This window comes from Aspergillus viridinutans, assembly GCF_018404265.1.
Source record: "Aspergillus viridinutans IFM 47045 DNA, scaffold_13, whole genome shotgun sequence".
NCBI classification, from domain to species: Eukaryota; Fungi; Ascomycota; class Eurotiomycetes; order Eurotiales; family Aspergillaceae; genus Aspergillus; species Aspergillus viridinutans.
This window is the reverse complement of record NW_025091229.1, coordinates 550,683-567,068: the sequence shown is the minus strand read 5'-3', so window position 1 is coordinate 567,068 and position 16,386 is coordinate 550,683. Positions and strand designations below refer to the sequence as shown.

General features: G+C 48.8%; 9 protein-coding genes and 2 non-coding genes across 11 annotated transcripts; 8 read left to right on the top strand and 3 right to left on the bottom strand.

Annotated features, from left to right (window-relative positions):
- Nucleotides 1-349: 349 nt before the first annotated feature.
- On the top strand, nt 350-1,012 carry Aspvir_002966 (uncharacterized protein; the record flags this gene model as incomplete). The annotated part of the gene is made up of 1 exon (XM_043274555.1): nt 350-1,012. The coding sequence occupies one exon, from the start codon at nt 350-352 to the stop codon at nt 1,010-1,012; it is 663 nt and encodes a 220-aa protein (XP_043130490.1).
- Nucleotides 1,013-1,748: 736 nt separating this feature from the next.
- Nucleotides 1,749-2,213, top strand: Aspvir_002965 (uncharacterized protein; the record flags this gene model as incomplete). The annotated part of the gene is made up of 1 exon (XM_043274554.1): nt 1,749-2,213. The coding sequence occupies one exon, from the start codon at nt 1,749-1,751 to the stop codon at nt 2,211-2,213; it is 465 nt and encodes a 154-aa protein (XP_043130489.1).
- A 1,827-nt stretch (nt 2,214-4,040) lies between these two features.
- On the top strand, nt 4,041-5,126 carry Aspvir_002964 (uncharacterized protein; the record flags this gene model as incomplete). The annotated part of the gene is made up of 1 exon (XM_043274553.1): nt 4,041-5,126. One exon carries the CDS (start codon nt 4,041-4,043, stop codon nt 5,124-5,126), a length of 1,086 nt encoding a protein of 361 aa, XP_043130488.1.
- A 244-nt stretch (nt 5,127-5,370) lies between these two features.
- On the bottom strand, nt 5,371-5,976 carry Aspvir_002963 (uncharacterized protein; the record flags this gene model as incomplete). Its single annotated transcript, XM_043274552.1, has 1 exon — nt 5,371-5,976. The coding sequence occupies one exon, from the start codon at nt 5,974-5,976 to the stop codon at nt 5,371-5,373; it is 606 nt and encodes a 201-aa protein (XP_043130487.1).
- A 417-nt stretch (nt 5,977-6,393) lies between these two features.
- Nucleotides 6,394-7,463, top strand: Aspvir_002962 (uncharacterized protein; the record flags this gene model as incomplete). The annotated part of the gene is made up of 2 exons (XM_043274551.1): nt 6,394-6,926; nt 6,980-7,463. 2 exons carry the CDS (start codon nt 6,394-6,396, stop codon nt 7,461-7,463), a joined length of 1,017 nt encoding a protein of 338 aa, XP_043130486.1.
- A 586-nt stretch (nt 7,464-8,049) lies between these two features.
- Nucleotides 8,050-8,137, top strand: Aspvir_002961. The gene has a single exon. It is a non-coding gene; the product is annotated as a tRNA-Asp (tRNA).
- A 676-nt stretch (nt 8,138-8,813) lies between these two features.
- Aspvir_002960 (DUF202 domain-containing protein) lies at nt 8,814-10,230 on the top strand (the record flags this gene model as incomplete). Its single annotated transcript, XM_043274550.1, has 3 exons — nt 8,814-9,192; nt 9,332-9,615; nt 9,886-10,230. The coding sequence occupies 3 exons, from the start codon at nt 8,814-8,816 to the stop codon at nt 10,228-10,230; spliced, it is 1,008 nt and encodes a 335-aa protein (XP_043130485.1).
- Nucleotides 10,231-10,521: 291 nt separating this feature from the next.
- Nucleotides 10,522-11,168, bottom strand: Aspvir_002959 (uncharacterized protein; the record flags this gene model as incomplete). Its single annotated transcript, XM_043274549.1, has 2 exons — nt 10,522-10,666; nt 10,726-11,168. The coding sequence occupies 2 exons, from the start codon at nt 11,166-11,168 to the stop codon at nt 10,522-10,524; spliced, it is 588 nt and encodes a 195-aa protein (XP_043130484.1).
- Nucleotides 11,169-12,672: 1,504 nt separating this feature from the next.
- Nucleotides 12,673-13,942, bottom strand: Aspvir_002958 (uncharacterized protein; the record flags this gene model as incomplete). Its single annotated transcript, XM_043274548.1, has 2 exons — nt 12,673-13,105; nt 13,149-13,942. The coding sequence occupies 2 exons, from the start codon at nt 13,940-13,942 to the stop codon at nt 12,673-12,675; spliced, it is 1,227 nt and encodes a 408-aa protein (XP_043130483.1).
- A 962-nt stretch (nt 13,943-14,904) lies between these two features.
- Nucleotides 14,905-15,320, top strand: Aspvir_002957 (uncharacterized protein; the record flags this gene model as incomplete). Its single annotated transcript, XM_043274547.1, has 4 exons — nt 14,905-14,919; nt 14,968-15,038; nt 15,088-15,174; nt 15,227-15,320. 4 exons carry the CDS (start codon nt 14,905-14,907, stop codon nt 15,318-15,320), a joined length of 267 nt encoding a protein of 88 aa, XP_043130482.1.
- Nucleotides 15,321-15,852: 532 nt separating this feature from the next.
- Aspvir_002956 lies at nt 15,853-15,937 on the top strand. Its single transcript has one exon. It is a non-coding gene; the product is annotated as a tRNA-Ala (tRNA).
- Nucleotides 15,938-16,386: the final 449 nt, after the last annotated feature.

The following is a 16,386-nucleotide window of genomic DNA, read 5'->3' as shown; positions in this document are numbered from 1 at the left end:
CTAGTGTGTATTGTGGCATCGCAGAAAACAAGCCTCGCTATGGTCCCACAAATCACCAACTGGGACAACCTAAGTTTTGTATCAGAGGGGTGGGATCCAAAAACAGGGCAATTTATGCATCACTTGTGACTACTTATGGACATAAATTAGTCCCTGACTTTGTCTTGGCCTTAAAATGGGCCAATCATTCGCAGCGAAACAATAGAGTCAAGAATGTGAGTGGGTCATGCCGCGATCCAAATCTCGTATTCGGCCTCATGACGTTGGCATTTCCGACTATTTAATCCATACGAGCTCGTCCACTTTCGCAAATTTTCTATTCTCTTCACCAACCGAGTCGCATCGCAACATGAAAGCCGTCATCCCCATCACCTCCGCCATCCTCGGCACCACCGCCGTGGGAGTCTACCTCTTCCGCCAGAACCTCAAATCGCGCATCACAACGAAAGAGCAACACGGGCATCTTCCGCGCTCAATATCCCCCAATATCACCACCGCACCCGATGAGGTCTTCACGGAGCAGACAGTGGCTGTCTACGATTCAGCCACGACATCCGTGCCGCGCGGAAAACTCCCCGCTCTACCGACTGAAGAACTGCTCACACGCATGCTCCGGCGGAATATGAGCCGCTTCGCGAGATTCCCGCAAGCATATATCCTCCGAACGATGAGCACAGAGGATGAAAAGCCCAGTTTCAAGGCAGCGAACCTCGAGCGTCTGGATTTCAAGGAGGGGGATCTCGTCTGCGGCGCTTACCGGGTCTTTCTGCGGACGCCGGAGAAAGTGGAGTTTGAGCTTAAGCCGATGGGTGCTGTTCGGGGTCGGTTGGTGATTACGATTACGGAGAAAGACGATCAGATGGTCTTTATGAATGAGACGTTGATGTGGAAGCCGACGGGGGAGAAGGGTTTGATGCCGTTGGAGACTGCGGTGGGCAAGTGGTTGCATGAGTTGACGGCGTGGTGGATGTTTGATTCGGGGGTCAAGTATTTGATGGATTTGAAGAATTGATTGCAGGACTAATTGGAATAGATGAATCTCCCCTCTTCCGCTGTCTGTACGGTTTAGCTTTTTCTTTCTTCTTGTATGTAGTGATAAGCTTCTGTTCATTTGCTTGCGCGTTTCATGGATCTTGCTGTTTAGCGGAAGTAGATTAGCGTTAAAAAAGGTATGCATATTAGGAGGCATATTATCTAATTCGTGTAAAATATACTATTGAACCTCCAAGGAGGTAAAATTCAGGGATTGTACCTCGTCAACGAGTTGTCGATATTCCGTGTATCCGCCGGGACGAGATACACTGAGAGCAATTGCAGGTTGTTGTGAGATTGTATCAAGGGTTTACAAAGTACCTTATGATTACCACTCCCATGTTGATGAGTTGAGTAAACTATAGCATCTGTTAGTTAGCAGTGTACAGCTGACTGCAATACCAGTGCAGATGTTTATCATGGATACTCTTCAATACTTTGGAACACACACGCTAGACCACTTTTGTAAAGGTCTCCGAAAGCCTAAGCCACAGGCCTTCGGAATAACAATGTTCCTGACATTTGCCTGTTGGAACTGGCTCTCAGATGGATTATTCATAAATCCGACCTCGCGTCCGCGTCTTTCTAGGGGGCATTTTACAGGACACAGCTTCATTTACCTAGAACAATAGATGATAATAGTCTCAGACTGTGCACAGTGAGTCACCTGGGGTTGGATACCAAAGACAATAGAACTGACAAACATAGACATCCAAATGGTGGAACAAAAGCCCCTTCGAGTTCTTGTCATCATCTCAAACACCAGTGCCTACTGGGAACAGTCTTGGTCTGCTTCAGAGGACTTGCTCCCAGTGGCTTTTGAGATCCTCAAAAAGAATTGCTTAGTGGAGTACACATATAACCACTGGCCTAAAATGAGGCTGCTGGCAAAGGAGAAGTGGGCGACCCGCGTGTTCCTTGTATTTGATATTTCAAATACTTCCTATGACCCTGAAGTGGGACATTTACCAGAGCAAAACAAGCTTCCTGTTGCAATTGTTCGGCTGGGTGCTACAGTGCAAGCTTATACGGCAGCTATACCAGCACAGAACAAGATCAATAAAGATATTGCCCGAGCGCATAACAACAGTGGTATCAAGAGCCTCCCACCCTTCGTTGTAGATTATACCTCCGGACCACCAACATATCTCAATCCCCGCGACCCGTCATTACTTCTGTGAATTTCGCATGCCCTTTGTCAACGTCAGCAGGTATGCTTCAGTGCTATCTTGGGAGCTTCGAACCCATGAATTTGTCTCACTGTGACTCCGGGGTAGGCAAACTACAGGGTCCACAAACTTCGCTTCGTTCTGTTATATTGGCGTTTAAGTCAGAGGCTGTATGGATGGTATTACGGCAGGTATCGATTTGCTCGGTTCTGATAATGTTATTGCATCGAGGGCAAGTGGTCACTATATAATCACACATCTGCCTCATTGTTAGCCTGGAGATTGAAGGCTGGAATGCTCATAGTACTTTTAAGACACAAACTGACGTTCCCACTGAAATGATAAACGGCAGAGGTTGCACTCTGTTTATTGACTTAAATAATTCAGACTTGGTAATAAGTTTATTGTTTGTTTGCTGATATGCGTCTTTTCGCGCCCCGCCGAGCTGAGTTGATGTGACTAGGGGTTGTTATAACTGGACGCTCAGAGCCTCAGACACTAGGTATCTACTGTAACCCCGCACTGGATCGCCCCATTCGTGCTTTGAGGTGACTCGAGCGGGGAACAGAAAGTCCGCGCTATGCTCCAGTAGAGAAATGTTTCTTGTGGTCGAACTACATAGCTCTGAAGGGTCTTTACAATTCCATCCTTCAAGGCGAGAAGGGCACGAAGCCACCCATTGATCACCCGTACGGGATCCAAATGTATGTCTGCATGTCATTATTACAGATTACAGTTTTGTACATTATCATTAAAATACACAGAAGATAGATATTCCATGGGCTTGCTAGTTACAGTTTAGCTCTGTTTTGAATTAGGTTTCAGAAAAGAAATCAGAAATAAACATTTGCACTGGTATTGCAACCAGCTGTATCATCACAATGAGATGACCGGTTCTTTGGATACATTTGACCTGAGATGGGAGTGTTAACCTTATCATTGCTCCATTTCCCCATAATCATTACATCATTTTCCGTCATGTTCGTGCGCACTAAAAGCCAGTGGATAATGATTAGAAGTACATAGCCGGATCATGCTCTTATTGTTCTGGGAGAAGATGATTGATCTCCGAGATCAACAGAGGTCTAGAGAGGTAGTCCCCAGAGAAAAAGAGAACATGCTATGTTCCTGAAAGCCTTCAGAGTTCATTGTCCAACCTTCCAGCAACAGTCTCAATAGTAGCAATGAAATGCCTGCCAACAGTAAAACTGGGCATTCGGCGAGTTTCTGTCCCGTTGACCCACACTAAGGAATAGGCAGCAGACCCGATTGGACTCGGTCTCCAAGGGTCCAATTTCCGCCCTGATTCATGATCCGGGATGCCCGTTGGAACTTCTCACTGGTTGCTGCCAGACCGTTGAAGGTCAATCAGGGAATATGCAACCCCAACCGCGTGGTCTCTATCAAAATCAGTAACTCCGATTTCAGGTGGAACCGGAGTCTGGACCATCATAACATGAAGCTCCAATGAAGGTGTACAACTAGGCGACTAGCAGACAAAGTTTCGTCCATCCTAGTCTATATAGACCGACTACCTTTACTTGAAATTCAAAGCTGCCTTCGCTGTTACCCAACTCGAGTCTGATTAGATCTTGATGCGATGTAGTCTAGTCGTCATTGATTCCTTGTCTTCAACTTGCAAACTTATTTCGATTTCTCAATGTCGCGAGTTACTGAAAAAGCTTATGATAATGCTCACGCCAGCCCATTGATTCCCAGTATTTCGTCCCAGTGCTTTTCAATCCGGCGTTCAACCCCAGATTTCTATCCCTCCTTCCACTGCTTATATTGCTTACTCTCTCGGTATCCACCATTAGTATAACCCCTAACGCTGTCAGCATGGGAAGAACCATGCTTGTCTGCCTCGTAGGCAGTATCACGGCCTTTTCCGTTCTCGTTGACCTTGCTATCTCCATTACATCCTATATGCTGCAAGAGAGCCCATCAAACGAACCCAATCCTAGCAAATGGAGCAGCGTTTCTCTTACAGCCGTGAATTTCATACTCGTTGGTCTTCTATCCTACCGATTATTCCTTGAGAGCGAATCTCAAGCGGCAGAATGGGTCCTGTGGAAATTCCGAGCTCGAGCTCTCTTCAGTCCCATCATATTCATCAATATCGGCATCATTAGCGGTGAGAGGGTGGGAAATCTCTACTTCAACAGTCCAAAGAGTTCATCCAGCAGCGTGTGGCTCTCCATGAACATAGCCCACGCCGTCGTATGGACGATCTCAGCATACTGTCAAGGATTTCTCTGTGCCCTCTCGTTCGTCCTCTCCAACATCCTCGACAACCATTCCTGTCGAGTGTCCAATCCACACATAGATATCGGCCGCACAGCCGAATCAGTCTTTTCAACGACCAACCTCATCTCACCACAAAGTCCACAGTGGAGAAACCGCCTCCTATCACCCGTCCCTTCATTTCTCGACCCCTTACCATCCCCTCAGAGCGAGATGAGCGTCAGAACAAGCATCCTCCGCTCCCCACTCCCAAACTACTACACCTGCAAAGAACCCGAGCCGCTCTTTCTGCAGACTCGCAGCAGGGAAAAGTCGCTCCAGTCGACTCCATCCATCGACACCGTCATTCGGTGCCTTGAGTCCAGCAACGAGGACAGTGCAGAAGCCACCACGCCGACTCCCTCTCCGACCGCTCGCGAGTCCCTCCTCGAAGCTATTGAGAAGAACATCCACCCGCTCTTCAGACCTAGCACGCCGCATCTATTTCCAATGCCGAATATGTCGACTTCGATTATCGCTCCGTTGGAAAGTCATGGCCAGGTGACCGTGTCCTTACCACGCCAGAGGGAAGTCGTCGATCCGCAGCTGTCGCCTGCAACAGCACAGCCCATGCTGCCGTTTTATGTTCTCAATGCGACGGCAAGGAATAGCCTTGCGCGGTATGAGGATAGTAAGGTTTAAGTAACTCGGGACGATCCTATCCATCATCTCCAATCCTCAACATATGGCTTGGCTGTCATTTCATCGTCTGCTCAAAGAGACTTTTGATGGTTTCTGCACAATGCATGCTTCTTGAAAACAAAAGTACTTACGCCCATCAATGATTCCCTAAACAATAACGCATTTATGATACCGAAATGCATCTCAACTAATATTAGTGCACATCCAGTAGCAATCAGACTCTTCCACTGAATCCAAAGACAATCTACACCCCCAAACACCTCCCCAATCCACAACTCTCAAACCGGAACAATCCCCCATCATCCATAATCGTATCCACCCCCGACTCCTCCAGGACCTTCACCCCATCAACCCACAACTGGAGATTTCCGTTTCCCTCAACACCCCACTTGGCCAGAACAGATACCACATGCCACTTCCACACCTTCACACTCCCTAGACGGAAAGTGCTCATCTGGGGCTCACGAGGTGTCCCCGTAACAAGACGAACGTAGAGCTGATCCTCCTGGACCCAGATCAAGCCTGGTGTGAGGTTAACGTCGCTGGACTCTGCAGTGAATCGCGCGAGATTGTAATACCCGCGCAGAGCGAACTGCCATTCTTCCTGGAGGGAGAAGGCGAAGCTGTGGAAGGTTGTGTCGCCGAGGCGATAAGCGTTGTGGTTGACGGCGTCATACAGATATCTGGGTGTGTTTGTGTATCTGTGGACGAGTAGGTGGGTTATGTTGAGGGAGGAGGGGCCGGTGATGATGACGCTGGGGCTTTTTTGGACTGCGCTGCTGCGTGGAGACGCATGTGCGGCGATACTGATGGTGGATAGTAGAAAAACTATCGAGTATCTTGGGAACATTGTGTTGTTAGATTGGATTCAGAGGAGAGGGTTTTCATATTTTCTTCGTGTTGATGTTGTTATCTGGCCTCTTTCTACGGTCTTGTGTCTTAGTCTCTCAGATTGGCGACTCGGCTTGTGGGAGAGCTCTGGTCTCTTCGTACGAACAACACGTGGAGAAATGTCTTATCTTCTGCTTATAGAAATGGGTGCTTTAACCAGAACGTGATCATGCTTCCGATATTTGCACCAACTGGAACGTAAACGGCTAAGGCTACCGCCAAGACCAAAACGAGGCAAGGATACGAGGCTAATTTCAGGCTGATTTCCGGTAGCCTGATGGATTCTATTATAATCACAGTTCTGACGCAGCTGATGCATTCGATCATATCGACAAGAACTGACCCTGGCATTAATAGCGATAAGTTGTAACTAGGGATGAGCGTCAGGTCCGTCGCAGAAAAAATAGCGGAGACTCTCCTCGTCGCCCTCTTTGTAATCGGCTTGTGGTTCGTCTGGGCAGTGTCCTTAATCTTCAGCGGCATCTGGTATGCGCTTCATCCGTCGGAGATTCTGAAGAAAATCCTTAAGAAAGGTGGCCGTCCACCAGTCGCTCTGTCACGCTCTCGCCGCTCTCTGACCCTTCCTCTGCGGCCGCAGCAGGAGGATGTTCAACAACGATCTCACGACCAGCTCCAGTCCCTATTTTTCACAAATCTGGCCCCCGAAATCCGCTGCATGATATATCGCGAGATCCTTGTGCCTTCAAATGCGCTTCATGTCCGGCGAACCCATCGGAGACTCTGCAGCATGCCGTGCAGGAATGTAAACCCACAGGCGGATATGCAAAGTGATATTCACAGCTCCTGTTACCCTCCTTGGGCTGACGACGGCACGGTGGCAAGGCGATTGCCCGGCGAAAGCCCCCATCAGGACCAGATACTGCCGCTGCTTTGCAGCTGTCGCAGAGTGTAAGCATTTACCTCCGAGCTAGTAAATGGCAACGGTCTCATTGACTGTACAGGTACACCGAGGCGATTAGTCTCCTCTACGAAGCGAATAAATTCCACTTCGACAGCACGCTTACAGTTCAGGCATTACCACTGTGTATGGTTCCTCGTCGACTCGCATCAATACGATATATCCGGCTTGACATCCAAGCTTTTGAAAATCGTGCCATCATCGCCAATGTTCTTTCCTCCTGGGAACAGGCATGCGCTGTCCTTGCGGGTATTGAGGCGCTGGAGGAACTTGTCGTCACCTTACGCTCACTCGACATGGGAACATTGTACAAGCCGCTTCCTCTGCTAACTCTCCTGAGGCCTTTGACAAAGATCAGGGCCTCGAGGTTTGTAGTGGAGGTACCCCCGCATGACGATCCAGAGGGGGTTGTCGGCGGGCTGGGAGTTGTACCGTTTACGCTAGAAACAAAGGACTCCCTGCATGGAACGATTTATCGATGCTCCTGGTGGGGATCAGAGAGACCCAGGTGGTTGCCTCCACGGTGACTGTGATAGAGTAATAAGAATATGATGACCTGTACCTATCGGAGGAGAAATCGACGCTTGGATGTTTGTATCGACAGCCAACTCTGATAATTCGAATTCAGACTAATCTTGCAATGAGACACTTCTGCTCTCACTTTGGAAGGTATAGACACCGCAACCAGTTGACGGATGTACTGACCGACCAGTCCGATTATGACCAAAACAGCCAAATCCCTGGGAAGGCGTTTCCCAGGCAGGCGCTGTTTGGAGATATTTCACCTAAGTGGAGGTGTGTTTAATGAGCATCTGTCCGGTGGTTGGAATTCCATGATCGGGATGGAGCGCCTCGACGGAAATATATACTGGGAATCCGAAGGTGGTCATGTAGTGGTTGGTAACCGGTAAGCGACGCCTGCGAATACTTGAAGCTTTTCCGCGTGTAAATGGATGAACATAGATCTGGAGATGCCCTATGAGATGGAAAAAACAAGGGCTTTGGCTTTCTGCGAGCAGGGAGCTTCAAGATAATGGTCATCCTCTCTGGAGCCCCTCTGCTTGGTCAATTTGCTTCATAAGGTCAAAACTGCATTTAGAGCCTACTAACAAATCCTCGATGGTCTAACGGTCATGATTTCCGCTTGTCACTCATATGAGAACGAGCGCGGGAGACCAGGGTTCGACTCCCTGTCGGGGAGATTTCTTTTTCCTTCATCCACCTTTTTTTTGACCTATCTACTCTGTATATTTGATCTTGTCTATATTTGCACGGAGTATTATTTCCATCGTCGTCTTTTTATTTTTAGCTCTTGTACTGTCTCCTATGTCCACACGTACAATAGCAAAAAACAGTTTTTCAAGAATTTTCCGTTTCCGGAGACGGAACGTATTCCGCGACCGCAACATGACCATAAAACAATGGCATTTCCTGCAGTAGTTAAAAAGGGATATGGACCAGGGCAGGTTCGGACAATTTGTTCAGGCCAGTTGAATGTGTCAGGGCAATTCCATGTGTGTTTGCAAGGAGGATGACCGTGGCTTGACCTGTCATTGGTAGCATTCCTGCAATTACTCGTGGACATGACTGTAGAGTATCTACACCGCATATTGTACAAACCCTGATATGATCAGAGAAACACTTGACATCATCTGCAAAGTTAATTGTAAGAACTGGGAACTAAAATGGGTCGGCGATTCAGGGAAGTGCCTTATTGCCTGAACCGGCCGGATTCGCCGACCCAAAACAGAGATGGGCCTCGTACTTAGCTCGCTCTTTACCCCAGACACAATCCACCACTCATCCTCATCTCCCATCGCATCATCCAAGCCCGCAATGACAACATCGCATAAGCCTCTTCATCCTCCGTGACAATCATGGCAAACCCTTCTGCCGAGCATGCGCCTGCCGCTGAGCTCTCCGCTGCACCCTCGTCCTCGAGCTCCTCCGTTTCCGGCACTCACCAATCCAGATTGCAGTCGCCGACCGAGAGTGAGGCCTCGCCACTGTCCGGCCGTGGCATAGACGAGAGAGATTGGTTCGAACTCCAACAAATTCCGACTCAGGATGACCAGCGGGATGATCTCTCCTCGGGATCGATATCCTCGGGGGAATTCCGAGTCACTACTCGTCGCACTGTATCCCGGAGCAGCTCCAGTCGGCAGCCACGCAAGGGGGTCTTGGGCTGCATCCAACGATTCTGGGCAAATAATGTTACTTTGACGGTCCCACAAAAGAGCAACCGTGACCATTATGGTACGTATGCTTATTTTTGAGTTATGGAATTGGATCGAGTTTATTTTCCAAAAACCATTCATTCTCCGCCTATGGAGTCCGATCGGAGGAGTGGCATTAAGCAAGCGCAAAAAGCAATTCAAAAGCTAACATCTTCTAGCGCTGGAACGAACGTTCTTGGCGTATATCCGTACCTCGATCACCGTTGCCATGCAGGGTGTGTTGATCGCTCAGCTGTTCCGTCTGCAGAGCACGACCGCTGACCATGCTCGCCTGAGTTACTATAGAGTTGGGATACCTCTTGCAGTTACCTGTCATGTGATTGCCATTCTGATCGCCCTGATGGGAGCGTATCGGTTTTGGAGACAGCAGAGCGCTGTAGCTCATGGGAAGGTCTATGCAGGGGGTTGGGATCTAAATTGGATAGGGATTTTTATTGGTCTGGTAGGTATGCTTCCTTCCGCGTGGCGAAAGTCGGCTAATGGAACAGGTGAATCTGGTGATCTTCATACTCTCGATCGTTATGGCGGTCGGGATATCGAACAACAATCACGGATGAGGGCTATGTTTGTCGCGTCTTACGATTCACTGGGTCTGATAGTACATTCTGGCTCAGCGCAATGACTCGATACGTTGATATCAAGCACTGATCTTCTCATTCTCATCCGATCCTATCGAAATTGTCGGAGGTGAGAAGAGAAGGCACCACATCAGTACGCCGCACCGAAACCGGGAGGCTACTCGATCACGAAAGGGAACATCTTGCTGGAAAACGTCTGTATCAGCTATATTCCTGACAGAAACAAAGAACAAGCCTGTGCTGAATCGCATCCCCCATGGCACGGCACACGTACTCCTGGCCTAGGGTTCCTGAGTGAAGAATCTCGATCTCACATCTCGTTCCTGGAGGCGGAGTCCCTACTGCGGCGCCCTCCCCCGAGTTCCAAGGAGCCCAGCATTTATATCACGGGCGGAACCCCCGTGGATTCCAGGGCGGGCTGCTCCCGTTCGGCAGCAAATCTCCCGAATCTGCCCGGTAACATCCTCGTTAGTCTTTGAAAGATATGCGTTGCCCCCAGGTTAAACGCAATGCGTGGCACATTCTGTGGCACAGTGCGAAACAGTAGCTTGAGCAGAAGCTTAATCATTGACAATGAGGATGCATATGCCCATGAGTGCAAGAAATATTGATTGGATATCAGAATTATTAGATTAAGGATGGGTATATGGTGGTATCATCCGTCGACATCATCCCCGTCGCATACACTTTTCTCTCAACTCCCGGTGACAAGCAAGCTGGATTATCTGAACTTAATCCACCGCCGCTCTCCAGGGACATCAACATCATACCTATGCAACCTCGACTGTCTGCATCTGGGTTCCCTCGGTCGCAGCCCTCTCCCTCTTCCTCATGCCTGCGTACCCGGGGGCGTCACTCTCCAGAATCCCAAGCATGGCAAGAACAACGATGACGAAGAGCGCGACGAAGAGCAGCCTGCCCAGTCGCATTAGCCACGTCGGGGGTGATTAAACGGATGTGAAAAATAAACCTACCACAAGAGCACCGCAAACGCCATCACCGCATTAAAGTAATTGGAGGAAGTGCCCAACCCGTCCAGCTCGGCCGCGATGTCCGCAAAGCATGCGAGCCAGAACACCATCGTCACAAAGTAGACTCCGCCCAGCGCGCCCGTGATGATCGTGTTGAGTCGTGTTCCGGGGGCGGCCTTGGCGCGCAAGAACCAGGGAAGAAGGAACGCGGCGACAGAGACGAGCATGGTCCAGACGGCGGTGAAGATCTGGAAAGCGAGGATGGCGGGGACGGAGAACGTGACGGTCTTGTAGGAGTAGCCCCAGGCACTGTTGGGGTCGTAGACGAGGGTTTTGCGGGTGCCGGTATAGAGGGAGGCGACGTGGCCGCCGAGGCCGAGCTCGATGACGGCGAAGACGAAGGAGGTGCCCAGGAGGGCGAGGGGGACGATGGCCGGGAGGCGCATTTTGGTATCTGCGAACTAGCTGCTCTGGTCTTTTGTGATTTTGACTGAGAGGTAGGCGTGCAGTTGCGGCGGCACAGGCTGTATTTAATAGCCTTCAACCCAAGCCCATGACTATCGCTTGAGCTAAAGCTCGTGTCGCAGGATCATTCCTCTCGCTTAGCCTTCCAATCAGGCTGGAAGAAAAGTGTCTCGCCGTTGTTGACTGGTCAGAGACGAAGCGCCACAGGAAGCGACTGCTCGTATTCCGCAGATCGACAGATCAGAAGCGGGTAGGAATAGGGACTGGACTCTGGTGGTGTCTGATTTGCGTGATTCCAGCCTGACAGGATTCAGCCTTGGTAGAGTTAAACATGGTGATAAATGATAATGGAGATGAGTGGAGATGGGTTCGTATGGGAGTCGATGGACCTTTGGAACGGACGGGACTAATGATCGGATAGCCTCAACCTTCTTCCTTGTTTTCCTTTTTAGGGAGGATTTCCCCTTCAGCTCTGGGCAGAGCTAAAATTTAGTGTGTTGCTCCTCGTATCGCTTTCCGAATTTATGTTCCTTTATCAGGCCCTGTGCAGCCTTGCGCCGTTTCCCTGCATTGACGCCTGTATCATGAGGCTGAGGCTGAGCCTGATGATACTGATGCATTCAACATGGCAGCAATAAGGTCTCGCCGGCTGTCATATGATTTGCAGAAGACAAGTTTTCTGGTCATCACAGCTTTGGCTTGTGCACACACTTGACACTACAGCTTGAGTGGACATGATCAGCAACGGTTCATTCCGATTCAGACTCAACCCTAGAGGCTATTCTAGACTGATCTCGATTAAAGTTTTCACTCTGTCCGTAGCCCGTACTCTGGACCTTTCTTTCCATCTTGGATTTGAACTGTCAATGAGTCACTTGCACGCGCACAATCATTATGTGATACCTCTGCTCCTGGTATAGCCATCTTCCCAATATACCTACTTGAGAATCCTAGGTGCATCTACTGTCATCCAGCTCCTTTAAGTGTCACTGAACCAAGCCAAACCGAAGTGGGACTGGAACCGCACAGATTAACTCAGACGACCTTTTAAACCTCTGACCTTCTAATTAAAGGTGACTGTATTGAGCCTGGTCCAATCGGACCAGCAGAGTAGATCGTCTTGTCCCTGCTCGAAGAACGAGTAGTCTGTGATACCACTACATCGTAGAGCTGACTTGATCTGTGGAAATTAGTTCTAGGACTGTAAGCGATCATGGTCTCGTTCGATTTGGTACCACTGGATTCATGGAAAAGCAGTGACTGAACTTGAGAGGTCAACCGATGCCGAGTCATTTACTCGCGGGTCGTATACAAGTATCTGGCTGTTGTCATCAACTAATTCACGACCGTGGAACGTTGTATATCTATCTATTGCCATTGACACTGGTGATGCGATGTCTATAGAACCAACGATCTTCAGTGTAGAGGCATGCTGCGTCAAAGCAAAGAGAAGTGGTATCCGAGACCGCGTACCGACGTTACCATTCATGAAAATAAGACTCCCCTGAACACCAAAAACGGAGACGGTATTCTCTGACCATCCTGGTATAACCGCAGGATAATCGGGTTCAGCCAGACGGGGGCCGCCCATAGAAAGAAAAGGCCTACCCAGACATATCCGATAGCCATTCTCCAACGGTAACTCATCCCCTTGATCATCCCGTGGCAAGTCCACCACACCAAATCTTCCACCACAATGCCCGGAATCTGCAGACAGAAGAACCACAGCGCTCCGCTCTGGTCCAGTGATACCCCGAAGCCCAGATCCATGAGGAAGTGGACCAATCCCGACGTGGCAAACGCCATGATCAGCCGGAGAGTCCTGGCGACAATCCCCTGCGGGAGCCGCAGGACGTCGAAAAGCAGGAAATCCGCGTTGGATGTGACCAGCTTGCGCAGGATCTGATGCCACGCGATTCTACTTCTGTTAGTCTAGTCATACCGGAAAAATGAACACTCACCCCCAGACCCGCGTCAACGAGTACATATCACCCAACGAGCCGAAGATCGGCGGCCACTCGACGGGCTCGTACGCCCCCAGCGCGACGAAGAACATGGCGAGGAGGTTATACATTCCCAGGATAGCCGCTCGAATGACAAATCCAAAAGAGATGGCGAATAGCGTTTGGACAATCACGCGACGCGCCGTCCATTCCTCCCAAGTAGGCAGTAGCACCTTCTTAGAGTCTGAAATCTCGGAAATCATACCCGCGAGATGCGCATCCCCTGCATCGATAGTGCAGAAATGCAACACAAGCAGCGAGCCGCATACTTTGACCGCACACCGACGCAAGTAGTCCCACTTGTCCGGGACGTATCCGGGGTCGTGCTTGTCGAACGCGGGTACAGCGCGGATCTGCCACGGGGTATTGACGCGACGGTAGTTGAAGGCCATTTCGACAGACCAGACGAGTCTCCTCCAATGGCTGTTTTTGTTCAAAGTCTTTCCTTGATTGAGTTTCTTTTTCCAGGCGATCTGCTGGTCGAACGAGACCCGACTCAGCATCAACAGGTCGATCGCATTGAGCACATTCACCCAGCACATGGCCGCTAATGGTCCACGCGCACGAGTCTCGGCGAAGGTTTGCCGGACCTGAGTCTGGAAGGAGTAGGCGAGTGCGATGACAATCACCGTGATCGCCGGTCTAACTTTGGAGTATGGCGGTGTGAACGCGATTGTCCATCCTGTCAGGAGCTGGACGAGTAGCCATTGTGCGAGCGGGATGCTCCATGCAGATAGCGAGTTGAGATCCATTGATGACTTTTATGAGGAGGGGAAGTAGAAATGGGATATCTGTCGATTTAAGACGGACATTGCAGTCAGCTCTGTTGGCTGCTGCATGATGAAGTGTTTGATGTTGCGTTATTGCTTTTTCTGTGTTACGATTCTTGGCGGCCTTTTTAATTGCTCAAGCAATGAGAGTAAGACCCACTGACTATTGAATTTTAATTCAGCTGAACCGACTACCTAGATAGATGGATAGATTGTCTATTTCATAAGACTGAATGATTGGATCTGATTGGGTAATCATCATTGCTTGACATGGTCATGCTGAGTGCACTTGGGTAAGTTGTATCTATTATTCCACTTATGGCATGAATAAGCATAATTAAGCTAGAATTCGGATAAATAAGACAGTATAAAATGATAGAGTAGTCTGGTGGATAATACAAACAAGTTACCAGATCATGTAGTGTGATCATACCTTGGTGAGTTTACCTTAGCTTGCCAGGAGGCTGATCATCTACAACTAATTATGTTACTGCACCTCATGCAACGATGAGAATGGCTTATCTGAGAAAGTCAATTGATTAAAGATATCCTGATACATCAACTGTTACCCCAGATCTGCCCATTATCTCACCACTCAGGGTCATCGGTCAGGCCACCCGTGGATCATCACCAACTCAGTCCTTCCCCGCAAAGCAAATCACTGTCCACTGACCAATACAAGGCATCATGAAGTATCCATGATCTCACCACTGAAGCTCACATCCAATCAACTCCATATACAGAGTATCGCTCAACCGTCTGATTGCGTGCCATCAAACGATTTATCCGGATCATCCCCAGACGCAGTGACCATTGCATGTCTGTCATCCATCATCTTTTGCGGGGTTGAAAGACAGGTATAAAAGGCGTTCCTGCGGTCGCATCTCTCACTTCATTAGCTAGAGAACAATCAATTCCTTCTGCTGCATCCACCAACCGCCACAATGACCAAGGACCTTGTCAGTCAGACACAATCGTCGAGTATGGACCTCGCTAACCGTCTGTAGAGCTTCGACGTCTACTTCTCCAATGAACAAGCCCACGCCCGCTTCGGTGACGGCAAAACGCTCGCAGAACAGTGCGTTAGCTCATCATCACTTTCTAGCTTCATACTGACATTCAAACAGTCTCCGTGAAATCTACGAAGGCGAAGACCTCATCTTCCCTGATACCTTTGAACACAGCGACACCTCCCCCCCGGTGCAGTACTTGACGTAGGCCTCGTCCTCTCAGACCCCTTTCTACAGCCATACTGATTATTCACAGCGTTGAAGCACCCGACGATATGACTGTCGAGGAACTTTACGAGGTAGAGGTTCCTCCTGGATTGATGGTGAGGATTGAGGAGTTGCCGCAGTAGTGGTGCTCGTCTTTCCTCACCACCCCAAATTGAAGTTTTGTGTTGTCATTTACGAGATATGATGTATACCTAGGAAATCATTCATATGGAGTGTAGTATATATGTATAATCAATACATTCAAATTTTAGTCACTTTGGACTGATTGACCATTGGTAATCCATGGTACGCTGATTAGATAAAGAATTGGTATATCAGGCCATAATCAACAAATCTTTTGCTTCTATCTACTCCGTATGATGTGAATCTACCTCCATTGACCAGTCCATCTGAAGCAATGTTACACATTGATCTAATTGCTCTTAGCTGACATGGTTCTAAATCAGTATTCTACCCCTTGCTTCCATCCTTGCAGGTCTCGATTTCGATTCCCATGAACTTCCCGACACAGTGTCAGCAACAGACAGCAGTAGCATACCTGACATCCCGAGTTCAAGTATCTCAGACAACCTTCGCCACGATGCATTCAGGCTGGTACTTTTGTATGCTAACGTGCTATATATTTTATAAATATTGAGTAGATACCAATAAGAAGGGCTTGTGGTTTAGGGGTATAACGCTCCATTCGCATACGCAATGGTTCTTGGAGAGGTCCCGGGTTCGATTCCCGGCGAGTCCATTTCTTTTTTCCTTTTAATTCTTTTTGTATGAACTATCTATCAAAAGCTATGATAGAGCAGCCAGATAAGGTTTAATTCACTATATAGTCAGATAAGATCACCCTAACTCGTAGAATCAAAGGTATAAGAATAGGAGCATTTCCCTTATGTTTCTGGTTATCGACCATTGATCACCATCAATGCATCCTGGCAATAAAAGTCCGGTGCCATGCTAAGCAATGTCAAATATCCCTTGTATTCATGTCTTTATCCTTCGCTTCGGAATGCAACACGTAAACAGATGCAATTATCCGGCGAATAGAATACGACTTGCTCGTATCACTAGGTACAGCTGGAATGCATGCATTGCATGTTTGCCTAGCTAGCCGCAGTTGACAGGTATAAAGGCCAGCTCTCCCGTCCAACTTTCTGATCCTGATCAGCATTCTTCACTATTACTCTTGAGTAG